A 21,942-nucleotide genomic window follows, 5' to 3' on the forward strand; every position below is an offset into this window, starting at 1 on the left:
ATAAACCTACTTTTGCCCCACCCTGTGTATATCTATTAAAAACTAATTGTATCCTGCAATTTAAAGTTACCAAAAAAGAAAATTGTCATTATTTTTGTTGGTAGATAGAAAGACATAGCAATTTCTAATTGCTAATTTCATAGCAGTTTCCACCTATGTAGTAACATATCTTCTACTACAAAGTCTCCAACAGCAATGGATGCTAATAATTAATAGGTTTAAACTTACGAAGTATAAGATAAGAATATGAAGTATTTTTTAGTTTAACAAGTTCACACTCCTTAATAGAAAACGCCTAGGTAAAATAAGTTTTGGAGGTAGGCTGTATTTCCTGATGAAGGTCTGTGATTTGAGTTACATTTTCATGCTTATTTCCTCTGCAGCCTGGTGTGTTTACACAGCTGATGGCAGCTGCTCAAGAGCATCCCTGGCTTTGGCTCATTTATCTTGTGACAGCGGGGCTTCCAATAGTATTAATTATTTCATTTTGTTGGCCAAGGAAAGTAAAGGTAAATAAAATGAATTTCCTTCAACTTAAAAAAAAATACCTCTTAGTGTTTAAGAGATCTATGAATTGAGGAAGTGGTTCTTCAGCTAAATTTTGTATAGATTTTTTATTGTGTATGATGTCAGTTACTGCAGTTTTTTAAAAATATAGTGCTTTGTGATCCTGGCTGGGTAGCTCAGCTGGTTAGAGTCTTATCCTGATACACCAAAGTTGTGGGTTTGATCCCTGGTCAGGGTACATACAAAAATCAATGAATGAATGCATAAATAAGTAGCACAACAAATGTCCCTCCTTCTCTCCCTCCCTCCCTCCCTCCCTCTCTCCCTCCCTCCTCCTCTCCTTCCCTCCCTCTCTCCCTCCCTCCCTCCCTCCCTCAATAAATAAAAAGTGCTTTGCTTTTAGTAAAAATAGCTTATGTTAAACTACCACAGAAAAAATATGAAGATGCAGAGTATAAAAAACCTGACATATGTAAACCACAAACAAAGGGAGCGCTAGAGCAAAAAGTGAAGGAAGAGAAAGCAGCCCTGGAGAAACCAGTCGACTTGGAAGAGGAAAAAAAGCAAAGTGATGGTGAAATTCTTGAAAAGGGTAAGACAGTGATAGTGATTTATAATGAGGACCTTGGGCAAAGCTCATAAAAACAGTAGATTACCTGGGAAACACTAGCTCTTGTACTACTTGTGTATTGTCAGAATTATACCATCTGAATCCCCAAGAATGCATGGCTATGGCAAAGAGGAGTAATCATCCCTGCCTGGATGTTGTACCCTGAGCAGCCATCACCTTGTTCAGTATTTTGTCTTCTAGGAAGAAAGATATTTAAATATTGTCCAGTTGCTTATGAGCCTAGCAACTATGAATTCCACATGCCCCAGCTTTTTGCAAGGAATTTTCTTGACTCCAACAATGCAGATGAGATGGGCTGTGTAGCCCATGGCCTCTGTACAAGAGAATAGGTGTAAGGCAGGTGACTGCAGCAACAAAATCAACACTTCCAATGGCTGTTGTTTATCAGATAGCTTATCAGATCAAATAAATAATTTAATCTCCTGAAAGGGTTGCTGAATCATATGTCCCCTTCCTACCCTATACTAAACTCTTAAAGATTAACATCAGTTAAAGAACTGAGGCTTTTTGGTGGCTCTCCATTGAGGCCTCCTCACGAACATCTAGGTAGGTGTAAAACTATTGATATTTGCCTGTTGTCTCAAGCCAAGATCCAGGTTGAGCCCTTTATGACTTAAATTATGTCTTAAGCACTATTTTTAACTTTAATAAGTTTATGAAGTAGTTGATTTAAAAACACACACACATACATATATTTATAAATGTATATGTACATATATAAACACACACAGAGATTCTTTGGTTTTCATATTACATACGGACTGACTGCTTAAGAATTCTTTAAACCTGTCCCTTCAAATATAATTATTTATAAAATGTAGTATAATAATTAGTATTTTTAGTTATTTAAAAATTTCTAGTAGAAGAGATTGTTTTTAAACAATGGAATTTAAATAAACTCCCTTATTGTATTAATTGCTTTTCAGTAGCAAAATTCTAATTCATCAAGCCTTTGCCTTTAATAAAATCTGTATTCCAGAAGAAGGTGAACCTGAGGAAAAGAGTGAAGGGGAAATTGAAATAATAGAAGGACGAGAAGAAGGTAGTAAGTCAAATAAGTCTGGATCCGAGGATGAGGTGAGCAGCTCTAACAGAAAATAAACCAGTTTCTATGATCATTAGCCAAATGTTTATGTCAAAAAAAGCAGAAATCTGTTTTGTAAAGGATTTTTTTTTGCCTTTTTCTCTCAGCTTTCATAAGAGCCTCCATAATGTTTTTTAAATATATTCATTAAGCAAGAAAATACTATAATTTATATCATCTTAATGCCTAATGAAATAGTATAAAGCCAGCCCATGGTTTATAAAATATATAGAGAAGACTGCATCTATAAAATATTACAACTTTATCATTAAAGTATTCTGTTGAAAGGTATAATAAACAGACCACTTGAATATTTAAAAGGTAATTGTGTTTATTACAAACAATTTTCTTAACAGTCATTGTATACACATTCTCATTGATTCAGTAATTTACATCCCACATTCTGAAATATTTTGCTCATTGATTGGATAGTTGAGCACTATCTGCCTGACATGGTGCTTTTCTCAAACCTTTAGTAAACTAGTTTCCCCATTAACTTGATGGGTTGTACCCCTTTTTATATCCTGATATGAAATAGGACTTTCCACAGTACCTTTTTTAAGTCAGTTATTATGGAATCAGAACCATCCAGGTATAATCAGAACCAGAGCTTTTTTTTTCTATCTAGCATATACCAAAGGCCATTTTCTATACTTCTCCAGCCCTTGAAGAGCTGCACAATCTTGCCCCAGAGTCACAACTCTTACTACTTAGCGTTAGATAGGGTGACAGTATATGATGAAATAAACTTCCAATTTTGTCCATTTGAAGAAATCTACTAAATAAATTTGCTTTATTGTTATTTTCTAAAGCTTATTCAGTACATATACCTGGTTACTAGTCTAAACTGCTTTGTGAGGTTTTAAAGGGGTTTGGAGATCATTATATAGGATGAATATCCTAGTTGGGTGGAGATAATTTCTTCCAGAACAGAGTTTTAAACAGTCATTGTTTCAGCTGTCATTCTCTAAATAATAATACTTGCAATCATTCACGTGCATATATTTTCGTTACATTTTTTATTGTTGACACAGTATTACAGATGTCCCCCATTTTCTCCCCTTCTCCCCCCTCCACCCCACCCCAGGCCTTTATCACACTATTGTCTGTGTCCATGAGCTATGCATATATGCATATCTGTTCTTTGATTAATCTTTTTCTTTGCCCCCTCTAGTTACATTTTGCTTCACATAATATTTTGTGTACCTTTACAATATCTTAGTCTTCTCATATACATTTGTTAGTGAGCTAAAATAAGCCACTTTTTGTATATTATAACCTTCAAAAATAATTTTAACTCTTTTGTATAATATATAATAGCTCCATTATTTTATATTATTACACAAGTTTAATTTATGTGTAAATGCTTATTTTAGAAGGATAAGAATTAAAGGAAAGAAAAAAACCAAACCATAAATTTGGTGTTTACCTTTTCCCTCTCCTTTGTCTCTAAGTACTATATGCCAGAAATTCTGTAAAACCACTCCAGCAGTTCATTACTTACAGAAATACTGTGATGAAGTTAGTGCTTAATATCTGCCAATGAAAATATCATATAACCTTTAATTAATTATGACATTAAGTTCTAAATCATAATGTAAAATTGTGAATTGAGTTGTTAGCAGTATTCCTTGTCAGATGCATATTTGATAAGCAGCATTATTCTAAAAATGTAATCGTGCCAAAAGGTGAACAAATTAAAACATCAATTTATATACACATTTTTGGTCACCTGCATGAAGTAAAGGAACATATACTAGTATAAGATAGTATTTTATTTTTATAACGTCTTTTAGAGAATAAGAAATATATTATTTACTACCACCTACTAGTTTACACATAGTATAAAAATAAACATTTTCATAATTCCTTTTTTCTAGATGAAGGAAGCAGACGAGAGCACAGGATCTGGAGATGGGCCAGTGAAGTCAGTACGCAAAAGAAGAGTACGGAAGGAGTAAACTCTATTCAAGTATTTTTAATTCCTGAGAGAAATGTGGCATTCTAAAATCAGTGTGCCAGAACTGAACTTGAATCAGTCTGCACATCCTGTTTTTAATATCTAGTAATGTTAATCCTAATTTCAGACATCCATTATAGTCTTTTCAGGAAAAAAACAGAAACTTTGAAGTTACCTGGTCTTTGAATTCAGAATAAAAGAAAAGTGGCAAGTTACATATCTGATTTAAGAGATTAATATCATTAGAAGTTACACAGTTTTAATAGTTTGGAGAAAGTTTTGGTTTGTACAGAGCAAAATAATATGCAGCAGCTTTCATGCTTTTGGAAAAATTAGATATTGGAATTTCCTCTTGAATGGCTATACTACAATATAACTGGTAGTTCTCCAATAAAAATGAGAGTGTTCTGTTGTACAGAGCTAAATGCAATAAAGTTTCTATATGGTTGTTTAATTCTATCAACATTTGAAAGTGTTGTGTGTGACTCACATTTACCTAGTTTGTGTCAAATTAGTTGTGGTCCGTTCACTTACTAGTAAATTACAGATTTCTTTAAAGAGGTGCTTTGGCCGAAACCGGTTTGGCTCAGTGGATAGAGCATCGGTCTGCGGACTGAAGGGTCCCAGGTTCGATTCCGGTCAAGGGCATGTACATTGGTTGCGGGCATGTCCCCAGTGGGGGATGTGCAGGAGGCAGCTGGTCGATGCTTCTCTCTCATCGATGTTTCTAGCTTTCTATCCCTCTCCCTTCCTCTCTGTAAAATATCAATAAAATATATTTTTTAAAAAAAAAGGTGCTTTGATGGCCAACAGGTCAACAAAACAGAAATGTCTAAGTGTCATTCACAGACTCACTGGTCAGTAGTGCAGCATAATTTACATTTGAATACAAAGATAATCAATTAATCAAAACAGTCAATTTTTTCCATGCTTTTATAGTTGTTTTATGCCAGAATGCCGTACCCTATTCATAATATTGCTTATGTGTACACTGCTCTCAAAATAGAATTTAAATATTTTTCTTCTTTAACTTATATGCTTTTTAATAGGTGAGCTATTATTGGGAGACTTTAATTTTCTGTTCATTAAGAAATTCTAATGGCTAATAGATATGCTTTATATTTTTGTCTTGCTTTTTTCCTGACAAATTTAAATCAACTTTGTCTAGTCTCTCATCTAGCTTCAAAGCTACCTCTAAGGTAGATAGAAGCAACTATTACTACTTCTCCTCTTTTTAAACTACAGTAGTTACCAGAAGTCATAGAATCCTATCTAATAAAGAGGGAATATGCTAATTGACCCTCACACCATCACAAAGATGGTGGCGCCCACAGCCAATAAGGAGGGAATATGCTAATTGACTGCCCCGCCCTCAAAGATGGCGGTGCCCACCGCCAATAAGGGAATATGCTAATTGACTGCCCCGCCCTTAAAGATGGCAGTGTCCACAGCCAATAAGGAGGGAATAGGCTAATTGACTGCCATGTCCTCAAAGATCGTGGTGCTCAGTCCCCTCAGCTCCACTGGGGCAGCAGGCACAGCAAGTGGCCTCAGGGCAGGCCTGGCCACTCCGCACACCTGCCTCCGGAATCCCCTAGTCCCCTGAGCCCCCCAGCCACCCAGGGCCGTCTCGAGGCATAGGCAAGCCTCGGATGGTGGCTGCCCAGACACCCAGGGCCGGCCCGAGGCACAGGCAAGCCTCAGATGGCTGCTGCCCAGCCGCCCAGGGTTGCCCAAGGCTCAGGTAACCAGGGCCGGCCGAGGCTTGTACTGCTGGCAGTGGCAGCAGCAGAGGTGTGATGGGGCATTGCCTTCCCCAATCGCCATTTTGCCTCCCGCTCCTGAGAGCTCTCGGACTGTGAGAGGGGACAGGCCGGGCTGAGGTACCCCCCCGCTCCAGTGCATGAATTTTCATGCACCGGGCCTCTAGTGATATTATAATGGAGCTGTACTGTTCCACTTAAAATATTTTAAGAACTTTTTATGTTTGGGTAACAGGTTCCACCCTTTAGAAGGTGATCTAAATCTTTAAGACCACAAAACTACTTTAATACTATCTAAAGAACTTTATACTAATTGGGTACTATTTTGGATTCCTTCATGGATATACACACCCCATCTTTGGACAAGCACCAACTAAGTTCCCATGTACCCTCCTCACCAGTAGTACATTTAGAGTGCATGCATAGGAAAATGAGTCTTTAGCTTCTTTTACTAAAGGAAGCTAAACATAGTCTTCTTATTTTAGGGAGTGAACTGAAAATAAAAATACCTTCTTTATTCCATTGGTGTGTTCTGAACTTGCATAAATTGGTGCTGGCAATCTTAATACACAGTTAACCATACTTTGTATTTATTTAATAATAAATGAACACATCTTGCAAGGACCCCTTTTCTTGCTTTGTATTTGGAATGTCCAAATGAACTGGACATATTGAATGATTCTAGATGAGAATGTTTCTGAAACTACTTCAGGAGATAAATCCTTTATTATGGAAACCTTCTTGTCCGATAGGTATCTTATATGTAAACATTTTTTTCTAAAGATTAATTATTAAAGTTTTTTTTTTTACTTCCTTGGTTGCAGATTTGTTTTAACTTTAACATTTTGTTAAACTCCAAGAGCTTCCAGTGGTAAAATATGAGCAACCAGTTTTGCCAACTCATTGCTACTTCTGTGGATGTGCCCTCTGTGAATGTACCATAGCTGACAGGTTTAACCAAAACTTACTCTCATCAATGTGTACTAGATCCATGCAGTAGACAAGACATAGTCTTCCTTAATCCCAAAATGGCTTTTTCCTTTTTCCACCCCAATCTGACTTTAAGATGACTTACATTTTGTCCTTTTCTCTAACGAAGAGATTTTCGCTTTTATTTTAGTTAGCCTTTTAAGAGACTTTTTAACTTGACCAGGCTAACGTAGCTTCCTTTTTCTTGAATTTTTTAAAGATAGCCTTGCCACCATTGATTATGTCTCTAGGAAGACATGTTAGCAGAATAGTAGCCTTTCTCAAAACTTTGCAACTGTGCCCCATGCACTTTTTCTGCAAATTAGAATGGTGATGCCAGAGCCATCTTCAGTTTCTGCCAGCTTGCAGCACTCACCTCAGAACCATTAGTTGGGAGGGAAATTTCTTTATTGTTTTATATTATTTATCACTCTATCACATCTTTTTGTGGGAGATTAGCCTAACTTAAAAAAATACAACCCTGGAAATCTTGGATCCTTCTTCAAATTCCTTGCTTTTATTTTAAAAATTAATGTATAATATCCTATAATGTTTGTTTAATAAAATTATTCCCCTACACAGCAGGAACTACTACTTAAGGAAGATATGCTACTTACCCTGTGGCTTTGAACAACCCTGGATATACCACTACACCACCCAGTTACTTAGGCAACCAAATCAAAACACACACAATCTCTCCACAAACAAAAAACTAACACACACAATCTCTGAAACAGCCTTTTATTAAACAGCAAAGCAAAACTGCAACACAATTTTAAACATTTGTAAATTAGGTAACAAAAGGGATGCAAAATGTTTTGCAGTATGATTATACCAGTATGATCATATAGCTAAAGTCATTCATTGAATCTTACACCAATACAAACATAAGATTATTCCATGATTAAAAGTAGCCCAAATCTAGTAACTATAATTTATATTAATGAATCTCTTTTCCTATATTTTAATATTATTTGATATTAATTTCCTTAGCAAATGGAATCTACAAACTAAATTTAAAAAAACTGTTAAGGAATGATTAAAACTCTGCATACTAAGTAGCTGGGCTTACAGAAAACTCTGGGAGAAGTAGTGAGATAAAATACTGAGAACATTATCAATTAGTTTACATGAAAACTCCCATTCATGATTCTGATACTAATACACTCAAAAGATTTTGCAAAAATTGATCTGCTAGATACTATAAATATACTTTGAGACCAAACTCTTTGTAACTATTGTAGTGCAGTTTACATAGGTGAGTCAAACTTAATCCACTTTCATATATATATTCCCCAAAAGATCTAATCTGTGCCAGAGATAACACAAATCTGGAGCAAAAACATCTGGAGTTGGTTACTACTATTTACCAAGTACTTTTTCCATCCTATTTCTATTTTTCCTCAAAATTTTTGTATTTCAAACATCCGTATAACCAGAGCTCATCTTTTCAGATTCCAAGTTACTTTGTGTAAAAGGAAGTTTTCAATCACAAAATTTCCCAACTTGCCAATTCAGCTTCAAGGAAAAAACCCCACTTTGTTTTTATAGCTTCTGTTTTCAAATGATTAAAGAAAACCAACAATCCTACCTAAATCCCAGTATTAAATACAGTCATGCACTGCTTAATGACAGGGATACGTTCTGAGAAAAGCATCACTGGGGAATTTTGTTGTGCAAACGTCACAGGGTGCACTTACACAAACCTAGATGATAGAGCCCACTACACACACCTAGGCTACATGGTATTCTACCTGTTGTATCTTCAGTCTGTCATGGACTGAAACGCCATTATGTGGGCGGGTGGCTGTATAATAAATTACAAGCCCTAACTTTTGGTTAAGTTTCAACAATACTGTTCAGGTTACACTCATAAATGATTAACTACTAAAATTGCTCTTACAAATGTGAAACCAGTTTTTCTTTCAGGATAAGGGAAATGGGAAGGAAGAAGCAAATGAAGAAGAGGCACAAGATGGTAGACAGGGTACATAAAGCTGTGCATTCAGTACATGATTTTGGTCACTTTTCACAACATGGTTATTTTCTTGTATCTCCTACTATATAATAAAAGACAGTGCTGAACCTAAATTTGATAAGACATCAAGTTTCATAAATATATGCATTTCTAATTATAAAGTCTCTACATTTTCATGTTTTCATAGACTAACCTAATACACAAACTCATGGAAGTCTGTTATGCTCTTAATTTTGCCTAGACCTGACATTATCTTCATAAATATTCAATGAAGCCACAAACAAAAGTACTATAACTTCTGGAATCTATCCAAGTTTTTTAAAAAAAGATCAGCAGCAATCCATAACAGAGAAACGATATTGATCTCTTACTTTCTTTTGCTTTTTGTGTCAGTTGTTTGAAAAACACTAGAAGCTGACATGAGGTTTTCTATATATTGTCCAAGAACTTGGTTTTCTGATTTTAGCTTCAGATTTTCTTCCTTCACTGCATCTACCCTTGCAGAGAGGTCTATATTAAAAATAAAAAAGCCCATTATCGATAAATGTTGGCAATGTTTCCGTTGTATAAAATGCTTGATTCATTCTTGAGAGAACACAGTCCTTAAATTTTCTATTTTAAAATTGAGATTACTTTAGAAGTTAAAATAAACAGAGTGCAAATAGCCAAAATTCCTAAAATGAGATTTCACAGTAGACTAAATGTTATTCTTTGTAAACAGCATTTATGTTGACTAATACCTAAAATAGTTTTTAAAATGTGGTAGGTGAACACAACTGAATTTATATATTGGATACTGAAAGCTGGTTTCCAAGCAATTGAACATTTTGTATTTTTACATTAGCAAAAAATTCAAAAGATGTAGTTCTTGACAATCAAAACATCACTAACATTCATTCCTTTAACAACTAAGTACTGGGTGCCCGCTAAAGCCTGGCACTCACTGTTCCAGAGGCAATAGTAACAAAAAAAGAAAGGTCTTTGCTCTCACAGAGCTTACATTTTAATGTGCATTTAGGGGCCCCAAGGGGGGGTCAGGAGAAAAAGCAAGAAGAGTAAGGGTCACTGAAAGCAAAAGGGAAGTAGCCCTTTTATACAGTGTAGTCAGGGACAGCTATTTTGATCAAGGAAATTTGACCACAAACCTAAAGTGAGAGAATGAGCCTAAATAACTATGGGAAAAGCAGAGGGGAACAGCAACTGCTAAGACCTGAGTGGAAGCATACAGAAAGAACAGTGGGGGATGTGAGGGGAGAGTATCTGGGGTAGAATGTAAGAGGCCTTGTGTGTGACATGGCTCTGAAAGGTGGAAGGGAAGTAACAGACTTCCAGAGAATAACTTGGCCTTTATTAACCGTGACATGGGAAGCCACTGGAGTGACATGATCTGCTCATTCAGGTGTCAAACACACACACACACACACACACACACACAACACACACACAAAACCACAAAGAACCCCAAAACTCAACCTCTTAATTTAATTAAAAACCAAAAGATGTTTCAGTGTTAGTATTAATTTTATGTAAGACATTTAGAAAATGAAAAACTCACATCAATTCCCTTTTAATCTCTGGGGTTAAAACCGCTTTTGGTACAAGTAAGACTTAGTAACACAATGTTACCTTATTAAAAGGAGCTCTCATGTACTAAGTAGCATTATGTTAGACTTTAAGAGGGAAGCTTAAGGACACTATTTGACTTCCTTATTGAAGCATATCTGTTCTTTGAAATCACCAGTCAAAGCTACAGGCCCCAGGGAGAAGGGGACAGGGGAGACTACTGAAATGGGCTTGAAATTTATACTTTTTAAAACTGCGCACTAACAAAATTTAACAACACAAAGGCTTACAATTCCAATTTATATTACTCAAGAAAATTACAAAATGCAAGCTAACCTTCAAGTGTGTGTTGGAGTTCCAACACTTGATTAATAAGTCGTGTTTTTTCCTCCAGTTCCACCTGATTTTCAGCATCAACTGCTGTAATAAAAAGGTTCAAATTTACCATTAACATTAGGTACCATTGTGTAGGGTAGCACTTAAAGATCTGCAAAATGTTTTATATTTATTACCTAACTTGACTTATGCAAGAGACCTGTGAAGCAAAAAGTTCTATTCCCACACTACAGATAAGGACACCAAGGTAAAGATAAAGTGTTTTGCCAATATCTCACAGTTAAGGAACAGAAGCTGCCTTAAATCCTTCCCCGAACTAGAAGGGATATAAATAAGTAAATTAGCCAAATCCAAACTCTAAATATTCTTCTCTGTTCTTTTCATTACTTAATAAAGCAAAAGCACCCCTGGGGGGGGGGTTGATGACAAATATGTGATACCTTAATCAATAAAGTAATTTTAAAAAAAGCACCCACAAAACCAGGATTATACAAAAGGAAAATAAAGAACATACCATCCATGTCAGCATTCATCATCTTGGGTAACAAACTTTTGGACCTCGGATACAAAATCCTTGGTGACTGGTCTGCAATGAGAAAAAGAAACATAAACACAGAGAAATGAAATTTAAGCTTGTTTTTCAAAAGAAAATTATATGACCCAGTGGGATCCTTTCACATGCTTTACTGTTTCTAAGAATAAACACCCAATGGCTAAGTAAGCAAAGGATATGTACAAATAGTTTACAAAGAGAAGTAGGAGAAAGTGCTGAGTTTCTTGGTTATCAGAGAAATACATAATAAAATATAACTGTACATCTATTATTTTTTAAAAAGATGATCAGCCCTGGCCAGTGTTGCTTCATGGTTAGAGTGTTGTCCATGTACTGAAGGGTCACAGGTTCAATTCCCAATCTGTTTGATCCCTGGTCTGGGTGCTTACAGGAGGAAAACAATTGATGTTTCTCACATCAATGTTTCTCTCTCCCTCCCTCCCTCCCTCCTTCCTCTCTCTCTCAGTGGTGGGGGGGGGGGGGGGGGGAGAGAGAATGATCAATGCTAGCAGTTACGGAAAAACTATTAAAATAATGTCATTGTGCATTAATATAGTAAATGCTTCACATATTTTAATGCATCAAATCAATAGAAGAACATTGGAATTTACAGATGTGGACACTACATCTCAGAAAGTCTATGCATCTTGCCTTAGATTTCTGAGCCAACGTCTGTACCAACTATTTGAACCCAGGTCTAACTATAAAGCCCCCTTTTCCATTATGCAATGGAAGAAACGTTAATATGACTTTCAACCAAGTTTGCCAAACATTTTGCAACTCTTGATGTCAAATTCCTTTGATATTTCTACTAACTAAGCAACTGAAGATAAATTACATTACCTCCAAGCTGCATCAACTGTGAACCTGGTTTGTTTGCTCGTTCTGACTTGTTCTGGTTACATAAATCCACAAATTAAGGAATTGTTTGACCAAACAAGGATCTGAACGGGAGGCAGATCCCGAGGAAACGGCTAGGTATATTGTATATACAATCGTACATATTGTGTGTACAGCACAGAATATAGAGAGCTGTGGATCTCGGGTGCAGAAACGGGGTTGGAACCATGGCACAGCACGTCCTTAACACCGTTACGTCACAGTGCTGGGATCAATGCACTGTGCAACAAAAGCCCTGCTCTTCAGGAATGTATCCTCTTTCTCGGTTCTAACAGAGACCCCCAAAACAGGTCACCCAAGAAGATGCTAACCCGGGAGCTACTTTCAACGCCTGCAAAGATGTCGCCAGCCCTCACCGTACCGCTCACTGGCTCCCCTTCCCCGCCTCGGCCTCTCCTCCCCCCACCTCCGGGGCTGGCTGGGCAGAGCAGCCGCGGCCAAGTGCAGGCGCGCCAGGCCCCCTTGCGCCCACACGCCCTCCCGCGGCCCCACCTGAGGGCGGGGATGCTGGACAGCGGCCTGGGCTCAAGGGCGGCGGGGAGGCGGCGGCAGGATGTTCCGTCAGGGGCCGCGGGCGCCCCCACGCCCGGAGGAACCTCTGGGCCCAGTGATGAGAAGATGAGAAAAAAGAGGCTGCGCGGCGGTTCTGCAAGGAGCCAGGTCCCAGCCGCCCACCAGCCGCCCAGGCCCCAGGCCGCTCCTCCCGGGCCCCGGTGCACCGGGCCCAGTCCAGCCCGCCCCGGCCGCTGGGTCCTCGGCGGGACCGAGGCCACAACTCCAGTCGCCCGGGCCAGGCCCTCTGCTGCCCACGAGCCCTCACCTGCCGTTCGAGGCGCCGGGAGGGGTAGGTACCTGGAGGATGCTACAGGCCCCGACACTGGGAGCAATTGACACCGGCAGCTCCGCCCCCCTCCGCCCACAGAGCTTGCGCCGAGCCGGGAGTCCCGCCCCGTCCCGCCAATCCCCACTCCAGAAGGCACGCATGCGCATTAGCTGCCCAGCGCCCCAATCGTCTTCCCTCCGAGCTCCAGGCTCCACCTTTTGCCTTAACAACTACAAAAAAAAGGACATTGGCATCCAATCAGCATTTAGGTCATTGGGGGCGGGTCCTGAAACAGCAACAGCCAATGACAGCACAGAAGGAAAGTTAAGCGTGAGAAAGCCGACGCCAGCGGGGCGTTCCTTAGGTCTCAGCGGGAGCCTGAAAATTGAGGTCACAAATCCAGTATGAAAACTCTGACAGCTGTCAGGAAGGAGGTTGGTAAAAAGAAACGCCGGGCAAGAGAGAAGTTCAAATGTAAGAAAGGAGCATTCGTGGACATAACAGATAAAGAAGGCCAATGCAATTCCGTGGTTCCTCAATTCTAAAAGCAGACTCTTCCATATATATTTTTTTCACTTCCCAAGTCGCAAAGCTCCTAAATGCACCTCTAATAGATTGTTCCTCTCCGCAACCCTTCCAAATACCATTTAATAATATTTTAGAGTTGACAAAATACCTTAATTGCACTTTGGTATATAGCGCTTTCTCTCACCTTATTCCATATTCATCCTCGCAACAACCCACAGAAAGAAACTGAAGCTTAATAGTAAACAAATGTCTTGCTCAAGGTCATACACGCAGTGTGTCAGGCTTTGGAGTGTAATGTAATCTGGCTTGATACCATTCATAGATAGATGGCCCTTGACATAAAGCAGATCCTGTTTGTTTTCAATATATGTTGAGTACATGGTAGTAGCGTTCTCCTGAGTTATAGGGGTGACATTATGACTACCTGTTTCTTGGCTTTTTACTTTGCGTGCAGTTTGCTGATATAGAAGAACCTGAATTATATTATGCTGAGTGAAAATAGCCAGGCAGAAAATGTACAGTCTGTATGATTTTATTAATATAAAGTTCTAGAGCAAACAAAGTGTATCTAGTGTGATAGAAGTCAGAACAGTGGTTGCCTGGGGTGAAGATGAATGGAGGGTTGACCTCAGAGGAGTATGGGGGAACTTTCTGGTGTAATGGAAATGTTCTATAATATCTTGATTGATGTGGTAGTTACACAGTGTATCCTATAACTTAAAATATGTGTATCTGATTATGTATTATATTTCTGTAATAAAACCAATGAAGATTTCTTTAGGGTTTGAAATATTCTAGGCATATTTCTTGTGTTATTTTACTCAGTCCTCAAACAATCCAATGACTCAGGGGTCCTCAAACTTTTTAAACAGGGGGCCAGTTCACTGTCCCTCAGACTGTTGGAGGGCCGGACTATAGTTTTAAAAAAAACTATGAACAAATTCCTATGCACACTGCACATATCTTATTTTGAAGTAAAAAAACAAAACGGCAAAAACACCCGCATGTGGCCTGTGGGCCGTAGTTTGAGGACGCCTGATCTAGATGTTATCAATCCCATTTTACAGATGAGAAAATCAAGGTTCAATACCATATAGCTAGTGATAGGCTGAATCAAAACCTACCTTTTATCTGTTAAACGAGTATCATAATACCTACTTTGTTGAATTTGTATTAGAATTGTCAAAATTAAGTAAAAATAAAGCACTGCAAACACTTTTCAAATTGAAATGCTTTGAAATCACAGCCCAAAGAAGGTGGGTTGGAACTTGCAGCCCAACCTAACCAACTCAAGTTTCTACTAAGGCAAAAATATCAACGTTCTTCATAGGACTGGAACAAGACCCAGGGGCTCATTGTGTAACAGTCAAAATATCCAGGATCCAATCCACAGTTATTCAATGTATGAAGAAGCATAAAAATCTCAACTCACATGAAAGTAATCAATAGATGGCACACATGTTGAAATTATCTGGAAAAGATTTTAAGCAGCTATTAAAAAATACTTGAACAAGTGATCACTAAAAATCTTGAAACAGAAGTTATAATCGAAAGTATAAGCAACATAATAGAAGCTATAAATAAGAACCAAATGGAAACTTTATATCTGGAAAATAAAATAAGTGAAATAGAAATCTGTCTGCAAAGACTCAATGACAGGATGGAGATGAAAGCGGAAAGAGCGACTGGAGGCTGCCTCAGTAGAACTCATCCAATCTGAGCAACAAAGAGAAAAATCAACAGAGAGAATACACCCCATAACCTCAGGAATAAAAGACCACAAAAAAGATCTAGCATTTATGCCATCAGAGTTCCAGAAAAAAAGGAGAGAGAGTATGGTACTGAAATACAGGGGTGGGAAAAGTAGGTTTACAGTTGTGAGTACATGAAACATTTTATTCTTTTGAGTTAATAAAACTATTATAATAATCATATCCTGCATGTATTTTTCCACATGAACAACTGTAAATGTACTATTGCCCACCCCTGTATATTTAAAGAAATTATGGCTCTTCAAGTTTGGGAAAAGACAATTTCATAAGGGGAAGGGGATGATTAGGAAAATAATGTCTAAAAGGATCTGGGGATGGGGTGAAATGAAGACGACTTTTGAGAAACACTGTTCTAGACACTGAGCACCAATATCACTAACATCACAAAAAGGACCCCCCAGATAGCGATTACTTTCTGATGGAAGAAGGATGCACCACCATCTGTGAATAGTCTTGTCAGGAATAAAAGAAAAGAAATTGCAACCTGACCTGATCAAGCCCCAAAATATCAATTTTACACAAAATACAGAATATATATATATTCTGCCTCGTGGATATAATTGGCAAAATCTGGCTATGGAACAAAACAACAAGACAAAAACAATAAAAAACAATGCTCCTTTCTTTAAAAAAAGAAAGTAATTTGCACCAGAGGAAAAAATGGAAAGAAAACCTGTAGGTAAAAAGATACTTAAAATACATACTTCTTTTAAACAAACAAAAATCCTATGGTTTATGTTGGATGTATCCTTGGATGATAAAAACCATTTAAAGGATGCGAGAAAATGATTGCTAGTCAGTAGACTATGGTTATTTTAGAGCATTCACCTTTTTAAAAATTCCGGAACCCAACATATATCTTGGTAGATAATTTAAACTTTAAAGGAAGTCTAAGACAAACTAAAAAAAAATAACATACAAAAAGATAATCATAAGTTTAGAAAGCAATAGAGCATTCACAAAATATTGCAAATTGGATAAAACAGTGTTGCTGATACTTGAGTTCTGCCCTTGAAATAACAAAAATGTGAAGAAGAAAAAAAGGCACACCCAAGTGAATATAAAAAGGGAGTTTGAAATTTTGGCAAAGTAATCATGAAGTGAACATGCATTAAACTATATATTTATTTTATACAATGTTCCATACTTGCATTATATTTTTTCCAATAAAAACTGGTTTAAAAATAGGCACTAAAGTTTGCTTCTTTTGAATAGGGAAAACATACAAGTACAAATAGAAACCACTGAAATTGCATAGAAATATTTGATTATGATGAATATTCATGTGATCTGGAATATGCATATATTAATGTCAAACTATCTAAATAAAAGCAGAAAATTAAAATATTTTCATAGAGAATGGGGAACTCCAAACTGAAAACTGTTGTTACAAGGCAATTAGTTATATGAGGAAGAAATGATAAATAACAAAATAGGGAACTTACAGATGATTTTGATCTTCCAGTCTGACATACTCTCATCATGCACATAAAAACTTCTAACTTGTCTTAAGTAATTAGAGGATTCTAAACATACTGTGGATATTTTAAAGTGAAATATGCTAAATGGAAGCATTTTGATAACTTTCAAGTGTAACCAGGTGTGTTCCTTGATATTTTAAGCTCATTGATTTGCAAAATGTGTTTCATTTCATTTCTAAATAAGAACTCATATTTTCCTTTTTTTTTTTCCCTTGAAAGGTTATTGAATTCATTGGAGAATGAGTGCTGTCCCAAACTTGGTGAGTAAGGAATATATTCTACTAGCTGAAACTTGATTTCAAAACCAGACTTAATAGTATATCATATTGCTATTTGGTAAATTAGGTTGTTCATGTGTACTTTTCTCAGGATTATAATTTTCTGGTAATAACCAATAGTTGGCTAATTTGATCAGAATCATTTTCATTCATTTGTTAAATAGATAAAAAGAAATTACCAGTGTATTTTTAGAGTTTCTCAGATGAGAATCAGAAGGACATTAGGGTCTCCATGGAACCAAGCTTTGAACTTTGCAACAAAATTTTAAATAATTAGGAATGATTATCCAGTCTTGATGCTTATTTTTCCCTTAACATAGTCTTGTCTAATCAGTGCTTCCCAAACTGCATACCTCTGGTTGTGCAAGATGAGCTTTTAAAAATAGTTACAATAGCTGCATATTTTTAAAAATATGTTTTTATTGATTTCAGAGAGGAAAGGAGAGGAAGAGAGAGGTAGAAACATCAATGATGAGAGAAATCATTGATCGGCTGCCTCCTGCACACCCCCTACTGAGGATGGAGCCTGCAACCCAGGCATGTACACTGACCAGGAATTGAACTGTGACCTCCAGGTTCATAGGTTGATGCTCAACCACTGAGACATGCCGGCCTGGCTGCTACATGTTTTATTGTAATAAAAAATATGAATACAACCACTCTCAATTTGCAGATGCTTGGCCTAGAACAAAGCCACGTTCAAAAATGTTATTACTTAAATGGTTAATTTAATGTGGCAAAAACTATGACGTTTGTATGCAAATGACTGGTTTGAAAAAATCCTGATCTATCAAAAAAGCAATAAGCATTGGTTTGAAAATGAGGAAATCTGGGTTCCAATTCTGGCTCAATCTATATTTGTTCATTCAATTCTTCGTATATATTTGCTGGTTAGAAAATTTATTTTAGTGTTTATTATGAGCTAGATAGTGTAGTGTATCCAAATATTTGAAATTGACCACACGCCTGTGGGGGGTGAGTCACTTTACTATAGACCCCTGTTTCCTCAGATGAGGGGTTGGAATAGAGTTCATTCTGCTTCTCTAATATTGTATAAAATAACATTGAGGAATTTATCAGATAACAATACCAATGAGTTGTAGTCGATGGTTCCCCATATTTAAGAGTGAACCCTTGATGGTTTGGTTGTTTTTTTACCATTGTGCTCTTGGCACCATGCCTGCCCCAGGTTCTGAAGGCTCTCCTGAGTGAGTTATCTTTGCTCCATTCCAGCTTCTATAGTTTGGGGTTTCTCTGATTCTCTATATATGAATCTACCATTATCAATCATTTCAGCTGGGTACATCTTCCACTAAATTATTCTAAAGTAATCTGCTTTAAAATCAAGACTAATCTTTGGGCTCTTGGAGCATAAAAGGAGTTCTGTTTTAAAAAGACAAAGTGATTACTTGAAGGGCATTAGGAGTCAGTTACAGTGATAACTAATATTCTATGAAAGAATGCCCATGATTTGCTAGCAAGGCTCTAAAATGCTGCGCTGCTCATGGATTATCTTACTTTCAATACACAAGCATAATCTTCATAGTTTTCTGTTTCCCTGGTAACCACTTATACTTAAAATAATCAACTTGGGAGAGTTCTGTCAGGATGTGTCAGGATCTGAGATTTTGCACTACTTACTCGCTAACAAGTTAGCCCGCTAGGGTTTCATGAATGCCTGATTCCTTAAGTTCCTTGGGGGCACCAACTGATCTTCATTAATGTGGCCTCATTGCCAACTACATGTATGCACCGAAATACTGGTTGAACGACTGAATGTTCTGTTCTGGGTCCTTACTTTTTCTATCTTATAAGAGGCAGTGTCTGAGCTATGTTAGAGGATGACACTGGATTTCCACAGTGTCTTTCCTCCTCAGAGCTCTCACTACTTTCTATCAAATTATCGTACGGCCCCTCATCACATCCCAGTGAGAAGCAGTTTTCTTCTTGGTTACAGTCATGGCTCTTCACCCTTCCACAACATGAGGCGCACATGGAACATCACCTAGAGTGACAACTGGTGTCACCTCATAGCATATGTCTGACAACTGTCAGGAGGTATTAAGAATAAACACAAAGACACCATGAATGCCATTTAAGGGCACAGATAGGGAAGGCTAAGGACTTCATTACATTTATATATTCTCTTTGAGGTGGAACACTGCTGACCTCTAGTGGCAAAATTGATTCAAAATAAGTATTCTAATACTATGGAAGTAAGATGTGCTGATTTTGAGAGGCATGTGAAAATACCAGTGCTAAGATTAGGGACATGTATCAAAACTTCACCAATGCCTTTTGCAGCTTTAGTGATGCATGCACAAAGTGGTCTTAGAAAAATAAGGTGCAGAAGGTGGCAAATTTAGTTATAGGACACACAGGGCACAGAGGGAGGGCAGCAGGGGAGACAGGACATGCACTGTAAATGCCACCTTTCAGCACAGGCACAGCTTATTCTAATTTAATTTTTATTTGGAAACAATCTCAACTACTGAAAATTTGCAAATACTGTACACCAAGAAGGGTTCTTTTTTTATATTCCTGAATAATTGAGAGTTAGTTGCCAAACCAATACCCTGTCACCCCTGGATGCTTTAGTGCACATTTCCTACAAACAAGGATTTTTCTCCTTCACCATCACAATACATCTGACAAAATCAGGAAAATGACATTCATACATCACTATCCTCTAATCTTCAAGGCACGTTGAAGTGTCACCACTGGCCTAGACAATATCCACTAGAGCAAAAGCACCTGGTTCAGAACCACACATTGCATTCACTTGTCATGTGGCCTTAGCCTCCTTCAACTTGGGTCAATGCCTCAATCCTTACTTGCCTTCCATGACCTTGATGCTTTTAACCCTTTGCACTCACTTGCTTTTTTCTTGATTCCTTTATTCTAATGCTAACCGTGTCGAGTCACACTCGACATCCAAGTGCAAAAGGTTAATGATCATAGGATAGTTATTTTATAAAATATTTCTCAATACTTTGGCAAGAATATCACAGAAGTGATGCTATGTTCTTCTCCTTACATCGTGTTAGTGGCACATAATCTCTGTGTATCTCTTCACTAGTGAGGTTAACTTTGATGTCTCGATTATGGTGGTGTCTTACTCTTTTTCTTTTAATAATTAGCAAGTATTTGGGGGGAGATATTTTGAGACTATGTAAATATTCCATTTTACTGCTACTTAAGGAAAAAGCATACTTTGTAAATGAATAACAAAGGAAATACTAGCCTTAGAAGTAATATTTGTGTGAACAGTTAATAAGACTTAGTAGCAATGATTTTAACTGCCCAGTAATATGCAAATTGTAAATGCTTATACCTAAATTTATCTGAGCTAAAGACTTCCTTTTCATGCATTTAAAATAAAAACGAAAACATTTTCAAAAAGTTATTCAACTCAGATTAACGAGGTATTGCTTTATCTCCAAGCCCTTAAACCAACAGTACAATAGGAGCAAAAAGTGCAAAGGTCAGGCCATGAGATCAGAATGGAGAGAAATGAAAGAGGAGAACCTAAGACAACATAGATGTGAGAGAGAAGGCAGAAGAGAGGGAAGACAGTGAGGAATGAGAGGGCGAACAGGCCACAGAGGGCAATTGAAAAATAGGAATAATATTTATCACATGGTATTTGTGAAGGTTAAATGAGAAAATGAATGTAAAGTTCTTAGCACTGTGCTGGGTATGTAATACATTCTGAATAAATGTTTGTTATTATTATTATTCATCATCTAAGAGATGCATGACTAATTAGTAAAATTGGACTTACTCCAAAGATTTAATTTTGTGACTCAGTTTTATTTGTGATGAGTAATGGGTTACTTTTTAGGTGGTATCAAGTTTCCAAAGAGTTAAGTAGGAATTCTAAAGAACTTATTTTCTAATTATCATCAGAATTGAGAACATATAGGAAAACTAGAGTGACAGCTGTTTAGTCATCTTTCTCTAACACCTGCGTTAGGTTTTCTGCCTTCCAAAAAAGAAAAAAAAAAGTTTAAAAAGCAACAATCCAAGCTCTTAAAGATGTAGTCACTGGAACATAAAAGAAATATTACACATGCAGTTTGCTTTTTAAAAATGGTCCGTTCTCTATGAATTTGCTTTCAAAAAGTGGTCATTTGGCTCTGAGTTTGCTGAATTTCTTGCACAGTCCAGTGATTACACATTTTGGAAAAAGGATAGTGTCCCAGCTTATAAACTGGACCCATAAAGAAGTTACTGTTCATATTAGTAAAAAAAAAATTCTACAAAAATGGTTCTTTAATAAATTCCTTGAAATAGAGGCTCTCCTTGCTTGGGCAATCAGTAAATATTTCACAGAAAGGCACTGGCTGAGAAATTTAGTGTGTAGGGACCAACAGTCACTGCAAGTGTGACAGAGTCTCTCAAATTACACATCAGTTACATCTTATTGACAGAAATTCTGTTTTTACACTAAAGCAGAAGGGACAGGAATCCACTATGTAAGTTGAAAAACATTTAATATCATGAAGCTCAAGCCATTTCAAATTCTAAAATAAAAAAAGAATAAGAAACATAATTTAAAAATATCTTCAAATATTTTTATAAAAGAAGCTTTCCAATAGTTATTGTGACCTTAGAAAAACCCACCAACCTTGCTACCAAGAATGAAAACGAAAGCAAAATATCATGGGTGAACAGATGATAATAGTCTTTTGTCTGCTGGAGAAAGGTACCGAAGATTCTGAGGCATAGGAAAGGAAGAATGTGTTTTAAAATTCAGACTTTTCCAAACAGCTTTGACTAATGTCATGCTACCGGCAATGAGAGAACCATGCGT

The 21,942-nt window shown here is 37.2% G+C and overlaps 2 protein-coding genes and 1 long non-coding RNA gene across 6 annotated transcripts in view; 2 read left to right on the forward strand and 1 right to left on the reverse strand.

Moving 5' to 3' along the window:
- Positions 1–4,641, forward strand: part of CLGN (calmegin) — a 41,882-nt gene extending 37,241 nt beyond the window's left edge. Inside the window, exons 12-15 of the mRNA XM_054717714.1 lie at positions 384–509; positions 940–1,099; positions 2,118–2,215; positions 4,103–4,641. Of these exons, the coding sequence (XP_054573689.1) occupies positions 384–509; positions 940–1,099; positions 2,118–2,215; positions 4,103–4,183 (465 nt within the window). The 3' untranslated portion in view covers positions 4,184–4,641. The remainder of the gene's footprint in view (positions 1–383; positions 510–939; positions 1,100–2,117; positions 2,216–4,102) is intronic.
- Positions 4,642–7,641: 3,000 nt separating this feature from the next.
- Positions 7,642–13,270, reverse strand: SCOC (short coiled-coil protein). The gene is given in 5 exon segments (XM_054717715.1): positions 7,642–9,402; positions 10,792–10,875; positions 11,306–11,377; positions 13,065–13,152; positions 13,154–13,270. Coding segments are annotated over 5 exon segments (468 nt in total). The 5' UTR covers positions 13,235–13,270; the 3' UTR covers positions 7,642–9,259.
- Positions 13,008–21,942, forward strand: part of LOC114232813 (uncharacterized) — a 113,435-nt gene continuing 104,500 nt past the window's right edge. For 3 of the 4 annotated variants that reach the window (XR_008556367.1, XR_008556368.1, XR_008556366.1), the window contains exons 1-2: positions 13,008–13,088; positions 17,068–17,108. This is a non-coding gene — a long non-coding RNA (uncharacterized LOC114232813). Of the gene's footprint in view, positions 13,089–13,412; positions 13,502–17,067; positions 17,109–21,942 lie in introns of those variants that run through there. The other variant, XR_003618913.2, reaches the window with a different exon arrangement.

The sequence above is a fragment of the Eptesicus fuscus genome, chromosome 6 (assembly GCF_027574615.1).
Source record: "Eptesicus fuscus isolate TK198812 chromosome 6, DD_ASM_mEF_20220401, whole genome shotgun sequence".
Taxonomy (NCBI): Eukaryota; Metazoa; Chordata; class Mammalia; order Chiroptera; family Vespertilionidae; genus Eptesicus; species Eptesicus fuscus.